Genomic DNA, 12,477 nt, shown 5'->3' with positions numbered 1-12,477 from the left:
TTCACAGGCTCAAATGTTAATTTCTTGTTATTTCCAAGAATTATATTTTCCCCTCTGAGACTTACCCTAGGAACCCACTCTCAGGCTGTGCTTAGCAATCCAGCTCCAACCCAGCAACAGAGCAGCAATGAGCCCAGGATCCACAGAACCCAGAGGGGCAAATCAACAAGTCCTCAGAAAACTGATAGGAGTGGAGGAAGGGGAAGTGAGAAGCAGGTGGTGGGCTCTTGTGGATATTTTGAACCCATATCAGTTGTCACCAAAAAAAAAAAAAAATATATATATATATATATATATCGTGGAGGAAGTAGAACTATCATACACTTAAGAGAGAATCACAGTTTACTGACAAAGCCTGTTTATGCCACCCTTCCATACCTCAACCACTTACTGTTTCTGCTGTGCAGACATGCAGGGCCCAGTAACTATAGGATGCCACTTCAATCACATACAAAGCCAGCTCGGAGCTCCCTGGCCTGACAAAACAGGTTAGACTGGTGCCAGACTGGTGCCTTGCCCCATGCCTGCAGCTGGCATAGTAGGGTCTGTGGGCTGCTTTCAACCTCACTGGAGGGACTCTTTTCTTGTAGCTGCCTCCACCTATGGTCTGGCAGAAGAGCTTAGAACTGTACCTTGCTGATTAGAGGAGTTCCTTTCTGTTTAAATGCTAAGCTTGCACAACATGTCTCCTATTGTTCTCACCTCCTTTGCATCCCAGCAAGCATTTACAACAGGGTCTATTTGGGCATACCTCTCCTGAAGTAAACATCAGCTCTTCCCTGGGGACAATGGGAATAATAAGGAGGAGAGGAAGGAAACTCTTGCCCCATTTTGTCTCCATCTCAGGAACCGAAAGGGCACAGAAAAATGATAACATGTGATTTAAACAGGGGGAAGTGGGTGTGAAATTGAGTGATTTGAGGAACACCTTAAATACCATCACAAGTGACACAGAATGGAGACATGGACACACTATCAGGTGATTCCACTTCCATCGTTCAAAAATCAAAAACCATAAAAGGGTATACAGTGACATCACCCTCCCACTCCTATCTCATGTCCAGCTAGTTCCTCCCTCCCAAGGAAACTAATATTACTAGTCTATTGCATGCCCTTCCAGAAATAGTTTATGATTATACCAGCTTATATGTATTTTTTAAATATTTAACAACACCCCTCTCAAATTGAAGCATCACTTCAATTTAAATAGAAATTATACTTTAAATTTTTTTCAACATAAAGCGTTTTAAAATTCACAGTTGAACTCTTTGACTTAAAACAATTTACCAACAGTTAAAAATCTAATTGTTTGCCTCCAGAAATTAAAACAAGTACCAAGCGCACAGCTGATACTTAACAAATGTTTACTTAGGTCTTTCAGTCCTTTATTACTCAGAGCCAATTGAAAAATTACTCACTTCCTCTACTGATATCAAGAAATAAAAATCTGATTTCTTACTATTTAAAAAGGGAAGTCCTGAAAAATCTGTACTGCATTCACTTAAACGTTCAAAGACTGGTTTAACTGTAGTAATCATTTCACTGTGTATATCAAAACATCATGTTGCACACCTTTTTAAATAGATAATTTTTAAAATATTATCAAAATGAATTTTAACAGAATCCCCATGCCAATAATCTGCAGTATATAATGAATAATTAGCTAATCAGATGACATTAGAATTCAGATGGGTGCGACTGAAACAGAAGACCAAATATCCCTGAGAGAAAAAGAAAAATGTTTTCTCATGATTACAAATGATGCAAATCAAAATATCAATATTTGGGATATTCGCAGATGTTACACATTGACAAAATAAATTTCTTGATACATTTAAAAGTAACACCAAGAACTGAAGATATAGAACAAAATGACATAGGAATGCTATGAGATGATGCTGCCTTTTCTGAATGATCATCAATTAAGCCAGGTTAGTAACATTTTTGTCCATAACATGTATACATACATACACACACACACACACACACACAGGCGCACATCCCCAATGACTAACAGGTTAGGGTGAGTTTTTAAAGTACGTATGAGCAGGGCTGGGGGCATAGCTCAATGGTAGATCACTTGCCTTGCATACATGAGGCCCTGGGCTCAGTCCACACAACACAAACCAGTATATATCAGCAAAGGAAAATTCCACTGTTGTTTTTAAGCCTTAACATAAGTGACCGAATCCCTAAGAACATGGAGTACTCCTCAGAAAATATATTTTTAAATCCTCACTTGAGCACACGCATTTATGAGCCTGTCAAATCTACTTCTGTTGCACATTGTCCTTTAAGGAGATGGATCTGGGGCCTATAAAATAAATATATATATTTTTTTCATGGCTATCTACATACATATAAAGGTAGTCTTCCTTTGCAACATGGCTCTCAGTCAATCACCTGAAATGACAACATGCTTTAATTCCCTACTCAGGAATTCTCTAGGCTTACCCACCACCCTCACATCAGTCATTTGTGTCCCAAAGCACAGGGCTCAAGAACAGGCAGGTATGGAGGCCAAAGTCTCTCCTGAAACCTATGATGTACAATAACTAACTTCATTTTAGATGTGGTTGTTTTGATTCAAGACCTGCTTAAGCCATTACTTCTTCAAGGCTGGAGGGCTCCTGAAAGCATTTGCCTCTTAAAAAAATTTGTCTGAAAAGGTCAGGAGCCCTGGCTGTCAGCAACAAACCAAGAACCAGGAGAAGCAATGCCCAGGGCCAAGGGTAATTTGCACATTAAAGATTAAGGTGTCAGGGATGGGGCTTTAGCTCAGTGGTAGAGTGCATGCCTAGCTTGCAAGAGGCACTTGGTTCAATCCTCAGCACCACATAAAAATAAACAAATAAAATAAAGACATTCTGTCCATCTACAACCATAAATTTAAAATATATATATAAAGGTGTCTGCTTTCCACTCTATCAGGAAACCCTGGATAGAAATTGAGTGAATAAATTCTTTCAGTATAAGTGATGAAGTAAAACGTTCCTACTTGGGAACAGTCATTAAGTGGTTCATCTATTTCACTGGAGGATGCCAACATGGGCTTTAACATCACTGAATTAAATTCAAAAGAACATGTATGTGGCTCTAGTTTGGAATCATGGGGGAATAAGAGGGGGTATAGAGGAGAGGGATGACTCAGATTATTGCTTTGTTGTTATCCACATAATAACAGGAGATTTATACTGACCACCACGCATATAATACAGTGTCCTGTTAAATCCAGAAAAGGATGGTGGCAGCAGCCCATCCTTAACGACAAAATCAGGTTGACTCTCAAATTAAAACCACTACTTTTCCTCTTCACACACTCAGAAATGTATATTCAAAGTTGTTCCATGTTACCATTTTAGGAATACAAAAGCTCCTCTCTGCTTAAGTAAAAGCAAGTAACTAGGTATAACTTCCCACTGGGATCTAAGAGAAGGACATGAACTTGTCTCCAGTCTAGAAGCTTGACACAGTGGTGCCATCACTCTGGGTTATGGACCAAACTCACCTTTCACAGCACTTAATGTTCTGGCTTTATTATTAACAAGAGACCTGGGAACACGGACCTCATAAGTGGGCGCCTACCTAGGTTGACTGTGGATGTGGCAAATAAGAGGCCGGTCCAGCCCATATCCAAGCAGAGACACCTTCAGCCCTCATCCCCACCCCTACGTGGTGTGGCCTCCCAGAAAGTCAACCACCTTTGGCCCATACACACACACTATGTAGATCTGAACTGGGGTGGGGAGGCGGGTGATGGAGAGGGGCGCAACAGAGACAGAACCGGGCGGAAGGAACTGGGCCATCTCTATGCCTTTCATTTTCCTTGGTCCCTGGTAAAGAAACGTCGAAACGGGGTGGAATTCTTTTTAACGGTAGTAGAAAGCCAGAAAAGGCAGACAGTTGACCTTGGGAGCTCACATCGTCGCAGCGGGAAACGCAAAAGAAACCAAACACGTTGGCAAGTGAAGGGGGAGCACCGCGCAGCGCTGGGAGGAGCGCAGGGGCGAGCGCAGGGGCCCCGCTGCTGGAGGGATGTGGGAGTGGGGGGTGCGGCAGGGGTGCTCACCATAAATCATGGCCAGTCCGGTCTCGTGCAGGAAGCGCACCCGGCGGTGCTTGAACAGCCAGATGGTGAGGATGGTGAGGGTGAGCAGCAGGATGAAGGTGAGCAGGCTCACGCTATCTTGCCGGTGGCTCTCCTCTGCCTCCTTCTCAGTGGCTAGCTCCTCCATGGCGCTGCTGTCCTCAGCCGCCGCCCCAGAAGAGGAGGCCGCGGCCCCAGCACGCAGCCCCCGACCCAGTAGCAGCGGCAACAGTGGTAGCAGCAGTAGCCGTGGCCGCAGCGCACGGACAGCCCGCCCAGGGCCCGGGCGCGCCGTGTCACCAGGCTCCATTGCCCCAGGGCCGCCTGCGCCTCCTCCACGCGGGTACCAGTAGCCCGCGCCGTCGGCGGGTTACCGTGGCGCCGCGGACTTGCTGGAGTAGCCGTGGCCGCCGCAGCTCCTCCTCCTGCTCGCGCCGGGGCTGGGACTGCGCCTGGAGCTGCGCGGGGGAGGGGCGCGCACAGTGCGCAGGATCCCCAAGCACCGCCCCCCGCCCGCGCACCTGTTCATCCCCCTGCTGAGCGGAGCCGCGCCCCGCGCCGACCCGGCAGCCAAGGCGTGGCCAGCTGTCGCCTTCCTATCCACGGGCGGGTCGCCGGCCCTTTGCCTGTCTCTGTTCTTGACCAGGTCTTGGCGTACCTGGCCAGACCTTCTGGGGTCGCCACCGCGCTGCCTAAACGGGACGGCAGAGGTCGCCTGCTCCTGGCATGAGCCAGGAGCATCAGCTTGGATTCCCTCGCGGTGCGGTCTCTAGTCCTGTCTTTGGTGCCACCGCAAACAGTTTGATCTCACGCCAGTATGTAGTCGCTTTGGGCCCAGTAAAGTGGGAACCCTGAAGGAACTGAGGACCCACGAAGCCATATAACCCCCTAGACCTCTTTTCTCTCCTTTCATATTGCTTTCCATCTCTTAGGACTCCCCAATATCTGCTAGGGTTCATTCAAACCTCTGCTCCAGTCTGGGTCAATGTGAGGATTGGTAGAGGTCAGAATCGGAAGAGGGCGTTGAAATACCTCCTTCATTATTTGGAAAAAAATAGACTGACATTCTTGGAAAAAGACTGCAGCTAAGTCCCTTGGGGAAGAAGTTTGAACCAGAAAGAAGTGAACACACCACACCGGATAGATGAGTAGCAGGTGGCCCTAACACAGGATCGGTGGACCAATGGGAGGGGGTTTACACTGATGACCCTTTTATTTTGACTTCCTGGTAGCTCAGGGAGTCTTTGAATCTTAGAACAAAGCTCAACTCTGAAAAGATTTATGAATTGGCCTCACAACAAGCCTCTTGAAACAAATCCTTAGAAACTAGAATTTTCCAATCCATCTTGTCCCTCTGGTCAAAGAAAAAAAGAGAAGTTAACTTAATTATTGAAGTCCTGATGAAGTCCTATGCTCAAAAATGTTTATTGAATCATTATGAAATAATTCCCATCAACTCTCCTTGTTTTCTCTCCCAGAGGATTTTGCATTTTTAAGAAAATTCATTGAAGAAGTTAGGAAAGCTATTCAGATCACTGCTGCCTCCCCTGTTCCCTTCTAGGTGAACATTCTGCCAAGAGTGTCCAGTGAGTGCCCTCTTTATGACAGGGAAATCTCTTCATCTATATTTTAGTCAGTGCCTTTCCCTACTCCTCCAGACTGTCACCCAGCCCCTGCCAAAAAAAAAAAAAATCCATATGCAATTAGAAGTCCTATGCAGGTTCCAGTGAAACTGCCAATACTAAAAACCCAGATGGTTAGACAACAATGGGGAATTTTGATCTAATTTCAGGAAAGTTACAGAAAGGCTGTCTTTACAAAAACCTGGTCAAATCAATCATAATCTTATGCCCTCTTGAACTCCCAGAAATCAAGGACAGGATTTTTCCCTGTAGCTGAAGCTACCTTAAAAGTACAGATTTTGAGCCAGGCATGGTGGCACATGCCTGTAATCCCAGCAGCTCAGGAGGCTGAGGCAGGAGGATCCTGAGTTCAAAGCCAGCCTCAGCAACCTAGTGATGCCCTAAAAAACTCAGTGAGACCTTGTTTCTAACTAAAATACAAAAAAAGGCAGGGGATGTGGCTCACTGGTTAATCACCCCTGGCTTCAATCCCTGGTACAAAAATAGTACAGATTTCTTAGTATTTGAGACAGATAGTATTTTCCAAAAATGGACTCCAACTGTATTTTCAATCCTAGAACCTTAGCACACTTCATCAAGAGATGACATCTATGTTCCCTCCCCTTGAACTTACATGAACCTTTGGTACTATCTCAAAGAACAGAAAGTAGCAATTGATGTGATTTGTGAGGCTAGGTCGGAAAAGGTGGTCTAGCTCCTATGTGTGTGTTGCTCTCAGTCTCGCTTTCCTTCTCATACACTCTCCACTCACTCTGAAACTTTGGGCTTCTAAGTAAGAAATCTACCTACCTTGAAGCTGCCATGCAAGAGAAATCATATAGAAAGCCCATCCATCAATAGAAGCAGATGTCACAGGAGCCCCAACTTTTTTAGTATTCCTAGCCCAAATGTCATATATGTGAATTACTGAGCATTCAAATTATTTTGTTTCCAGTCACAATCTTACTATAAATCTATAAGAGGCCATAAGCAAGAACAATCTAGCTGCTGGGCATGGTGGTGCACACCTATAATCCCAGTGACTCAGGAGACTGAGAGAGGAGGATTACAAGTTTGAGGCCAGCCTTAGCAACTTAGTGAGGCCCTGTCTCAAAATAAAAAATAAAAAGGGCTGCAGGGTGGGCTGGGGCTGTAGCTCAGCGGCAGAGTGCTTGCCCAGCATGCATGAGGCACTGAGTTCAATCCACAACACCACATAAAAATAAACAAAATAAAGGCATCCTGTCCATATACAACTACAAAAAAAAAAATTTAAAGGGGGGGGGGGCTTCAGGTATAAATTGGTAAAGAGCCTCTGGTTCAATCCCCCGGACCAAAAAATTTAAAAAAAAATTTAAAAAGGATGAACCAAAGAATCATCTAGCTGAGCCTAAACACCTGAACCTGATTGATGAAATGATTGATGTTAGTTTAAGTTAGGGTACTGAGTTTGAAGGTGACTTCTTCCACAGTAATAGATAATCAGAAGAGTAATTATTGTATAAAGTAGTCAAGTCAGAACACGAAAATCTCCACCTGACTTTTCATAAATATATGCCAAACACTCCATTATCTATACATATATATGCAAACTAACTTATGTAACACAGAGGTTTCTGATTCCAGTTAATACAGAATAATCTTAATCAACCCATTCTCTCCCAATGAATGCAGCTATAAAACCTAAACAGATCTGGACATGTGCCAGTAGTCCCAGCAACTTGGGAGGCTGAGGCAAGAGGGTTGCTTGAGCCCAGGTGTTCAAGTCCAGCCTGGGCAACAGAGTGAGACCCCCCATCTCAAAAAGAGAGAGAAAATCCTTAACAGAATGCACAGAGGAACTCTTTACAGGTTCTGAAAAGTCATTTTGCTAGGTAAGTTTATGAAGAAAACCAGAATTTGAAGTAAAAACTGAGTTTACCATTTTTAATTCCAGTCTACACTGGACTGGACCCAAGGAAATCCAAAATCCCAGAAGCGGGATTGACATGGACAGAGAGAGCTTCAGGAAGAGCAGGAAATAAGTCACCTAATGTTCAGAAAACTCTGATAAATACCATTTTCCCTTTTTTACTATTAATTCTCTTAAGCCTTAACCAATAAACAATGCTACTGTGGCAGATGAGTCAGTGATAATGGAGGACACAGAACCCACAAGCATTCAAAATGCCAAGAGAGGGAAAATTCTTCCCCCTGGTTGGAGTGGTTGTGGTCCTAACAACAGGGACTGCCATAGGGACCAAGGGCAGATGCACTTCTTGGCCTTGCTTCATGGCCTGACAGCAGACCCGAGAAGGCTTAGTGTTCACTACCCTCAACCACCATCAACTGTGCATTGATGAGATCAGGGTGCCCTGTATGTGTTCTCTTGAACAGCTGCAGGAACTTATCTCTAGCCCAGGGTAAAATGATTGAGTTGAGTACATCTAAAGACAATTAGCATTTGCACACCTGCAAATAATCAATAAAACAAGTTCCCTTCTTTTTTTCAGAGCCAGCTAGACATCTTGTCAGAACTGTGTCTCCCTTCCTAAATGGAAGCCCCATTAAAAAGCCTTGCCTGCCAATTCACTCACCTGACTTGAAGTCATTTTCATCATCATCAAGTCAAAAGATCCCAGGATCCCATATCATCAAGACAGTGGGGGCAAACCCGCAATGACATTTTTTTTTCTCTTTCTACTGTTACCTGGAAGAAAATATGGGCAAAGTTGCATTATGTACATGGCAAAGAAGAGTAAATAAAGACCCAGGATTCTTGCTAGTAGATCAAGAGGAGAACTACAAGAAATCAAAAAGTACCAGAGAAATTGTGGAGAGGGAGAAGGTCAAAAAAACAAGCACATTGAGCTGGGTTTGTGGCTCAGTGGCAGAGCACTTGCCTAGCATGTGTGAGGCCCTGGGTTCAATCCTTAGCACCACATAAAAATAAATGAATACAATAAAGCTATAAAAAAGAACAATTTAGTTTATATTAAAAAACAAGCCCAGGGCTGGGGCTGGGGCTCAAGGGTAGAGCACTCGCCCAGCATGTGAGAGGCCCTGGGTTTGATCCTCAACACCATGTATAAATAAATAAATAAAATAAAGGTATTATGTCCAAATAAAATTAGAAATTTTAAAAAAATTCCATAAAGGTGTTTACAAATTTCTAGGTTCACCTTGACCTTCTCCATGGATCTGATACTAAAAATCATGCCAAAGATTGTGATAACTAAGAAACATATCTCCACCCAAGTCCTAGGCTAGGTACTAGATAAAACACAGGTAGAATAGATCTGAAGAGCACTGCAAAAGTTTTGAAAACTGATTTGGCTTTGAAGCAATGATCCACAAAAGGGTGATAAGAACTTGTGATCTAAACCCAATCATGTTGATAAACTATAACAAAAATACAAACATTCCTCTATTGGCTACAAGTTCTCATGAAGTAATATTTGAAATATCGAGGATAAAATTCCAAATTATTCAGCACCTGAAGAACTTGAAAATCTAAACTTGAGTGGAAAAGGCAATTCATGGACACTGATGCTGAGATAACCTGGATGTTGGAATTACCTGAAAAAATATTGAAGCAACTATTATAAAAATGGTCCAACAACCTCTAATCCCAGTGGCTTGGGGGGCTGAGGCAGGAGAATCACAAGTTCATAGCCAGCCCCCAACAACTTAGTGAGGACTTAAGCAGCTTAGCAAGACCGTGTCTCAAAATAAAAAGGTTAGAAATGGGCCGGGAACATGGCTCAGTGGTTAAGCACCCCTGAGTTAAATACCCAGTACCAAAAAATAAAACAAAACAAAATGCCTCAACAAGTAAATACAAAGAATCTTCAAATGAATGTGAAGATTAAAAGTCTAAGCAAAGAAGAAAAGAATAAAGAAGGAAAAAATTTAAATTTTAAAAACAGAAAATTATAATAACTGAATTTTTAGATTTTCAACAAAATTCAAACTGAAATTCAATTCAAACTAAAATTTTTACATGAATGCAATATAAGAATGGAAATGAACCACTCCTTGGTATTTATCCTAAAGAATTAATCATACTATACTATTATATTATTAATCATCATACTATAATGATATATTCATACTCACGTTTATAGCAGCACAATAGCCAAACTATGGGACCAGCCTAGGTGTCCATCAATGGATGAATGGAAACAGAAAATGTGGTGTATATACAAAATGGAGTCTTATTCAGTTATAAAGAAGAATGAGATTGTGCTGTTTGCAGGAAAATGCATGAAACTAGAGACCATTATGTTAAGTGGAATAAGCCATACTCAGAAGGCCATAGGTCCTAAGTTTTCTGTTACATAAAAGGAAGCTATAGAGAAAAAGAAAAAGAAAGGTCTGGTGAGATATCTCATGAAAATCAAGGGGAGATCAATAGAATAGAAAAAGGGACCAGGGAGTGAGAGGAGGGCAGGGATCTGGGAAGTGCTAGGGAGCCAAATTGTATTGTTATATTGTATACATGCATGAAAATATGTAACAACAAATCCCACCATTATGTACAAATCTAATGTACCAATAAAAATGTGGGAATAAAAGAAGAATGGAGTGAATGAGTCATTAAATTTGAGGATGGATCAATAGAAATTATCCAATCCGAGAAATAGAAAGGAAAAAATGAGAAATAAATCAACAGAGCCTCAAGAACCTGTAGGATAATAACAAAACAGTTGAAATGTTTGTCTTTGGAGTCTGAAAGGGAGGGAAAAACATGGTGCAAAAATACATGAAGATATAATAACTGAAAACATTCCGAATTTAGCAAGAGACAAGAAGCTGCAGAAACAAGAATGTTGGCAAACCACAAACTGGTTAAGTCCAAAAGACTCAATGCCCAGATATAGTGTATTCAAACTGCTGAAAAGAAAAACTAACAAATTATCCTTAAAGCAGAAAGATAAAAATGACACATCATATGTAGGGTAGTAACTATTTGAATGAATATGAATTTCTCATCAGGAACCAAGTGGATCATAAAAAAAGACAAAGCATTTTTTACATGATCAGAGAACTAGCAACCCCAAATAATATATACAGTAAAAAATAGCTTTCAGGATGAAGAAATTAATCATTATGACACAATCACTTCTATACAGTATAAGAAAATACTTCCCATTTTTTGACATAAATATTATATGACAGTTGAAGAAAAGAAAGTTACAGTCCTCTCTCTCTCATGAATGCAGACATAAAGGTCCACAATAAAATATTTACAAATTAAATCAAACAATGTATAAAAAGAAATATACCCACTAACCAGGTGGTGTTTATGCTGAGATGGCAAGGGTGATTCAACATCAGCCAATCAATGCAATCCACAATGTTAACTATCTAAAGAAGAAAAATCACATGATAATATATTTATTGATTCAGAAAAGCATTTGACAAAATGCAACATCCATTCATGATAACTTTCAGCAAAATAGGACAGATAAAGTGCATGTACAAAATAATTAGTTAGCATTATTCTTAAGGTAGAAGATTGAATTCTCTTTCCCTAAGATCAGGAAAAAGGCAAGAAAATCCACTATCACCACTCCGATTAGAAATTGTACTGGAATTTTTAATCAGTGTATGAGGCATAAAAAGGAAAATACAAGGTATAAACATAGAGCAAAAATCACGATATATAAATTTCAATGTAATATTGGCAAAACAGAACAAAAAAACAGAGAACAAAAGTCAGGAGGGGCTGGGGTTGTGGCTCAGTGGTAGAGCATTTGCCTAGCACATGTGAAGCACTGGGTTTGATTCTCGGCACTGCATATAAATAAATGAAAAAAAAAAAGTTCCATCAACGTCTAAAATATATTTCTTAAAAAGACAGGAAAGGAAAAAAAGAAGTGGTCTCAAGGGATATTTGAATATTTCTCCTATCCTCAAAAAACATTATTGTCTACTTAGAAGATTCCAAGGAGTGAGAGTCCCCTCCCCTCTCATTATTTCTGCAGGCCCCAAAGAGAAGGAATGGGACACTCACCCACTAGGGACAAGGCTCTTGATCCCATAATATCTCAGTTCCAGTAATGAAGTGAACAACCCTTAAGAAGGGGACCAAGACAACTTTCTGCCTGATGGGCAGGAGGGGAGAATTTCCCCTCCTGAATTTCTCACACTCTGAGGAAATCCCCTGCTGACATTTCAACTAACTGTAAGCTTTGGGAGACTAAAGTTCTGTATCTTAGCATTTTTATCCGGCACTTTACCATCCTAGTATATAATAAGAGCCCAGTAAACCCTGAATGACTGTATGGACAGATGGAGGAATGTGTGAATTTCCTCTTCTGTTACCTAGAAAGGGTGACAGTGGCTGCTGACCCTGCCTCTGTAAAGTATGCACATTTTGCTCCATTGTTATAAGAAACTCTGCATAATTGGGCTCTGTTGACACTCTTAACAACAGAGAAGACCATTTTGCCTGTCAGTCTTCAAAAAATTGTGAATAATAAGTTCATGTGGATTATTAAAACTTCATCTCTAGAAGAATTATGCTGTAAAAAGAAGGAGAATGAGGATATTCCAAGGAAACTATAAAATCTTAGAACCAAATAAGCGAGTTTAGGAAGATCTCAGGATACAAGGTTGGCACATGAAGGGCAAATATATTTCTATATACAAGTAATGTGCAGTTGGAGATGAAAATTTTAAAAATATATCATTCACAATAGCACACGAAAGAAAGGGAAATACTTCGATATATGGGCTGGGGTTGTGACTCAGCGGTAGAGCCCTTGCCTAGCACATGAGAAG

At 41.4% G+C, this 12,477-nt stretch overlaps 1 protein-coding gene across 1 annotated transcript in view; it reads right to left on the bottom strand.

Annotated features, from left to right (window-relative positions):
* The window catches only part of Slc9a7 (solute carrier family 9 member A7), a 138,957-nt gene extending 134,481 nt beyond the window's left edge, over positions 1 to 4,476 (bottom strand). Inside the window, exon 1 of the mRNA XM_026413741.2 lies at positions 4,070 to 4,476. Within this exon, the coding sequence (XP_026269526.1) occupies positions 4,070 to 4,397 (328 nt within the window). The 5' untranslated portion in view covers positions 4,398 to 4,476. The remainder of the gene's footprint in view (positions 1 to 4,069) is intronic.
* Positions 4,477 to 12,477: the final 8,001 nt, after the last annotated feature.

Source organism: Urocitellus parryii, chromosome X (genome assembly GCF_045843805.1).
Source record: "Urocitellus parryii isolate mUroPar1 chromosome X, mUroPar1.hap1, whole genome shotgun sequence".
Taxonomy (NCBI): Eukaryota; Metazoa; Chordata; class Mammalia; order Rodentia; family Sciuridae; genus Urocitellus; species Urocitellus parryii.
This window is presented reverse-complemented; position numbering and strand designations above follow the sequence as displayed.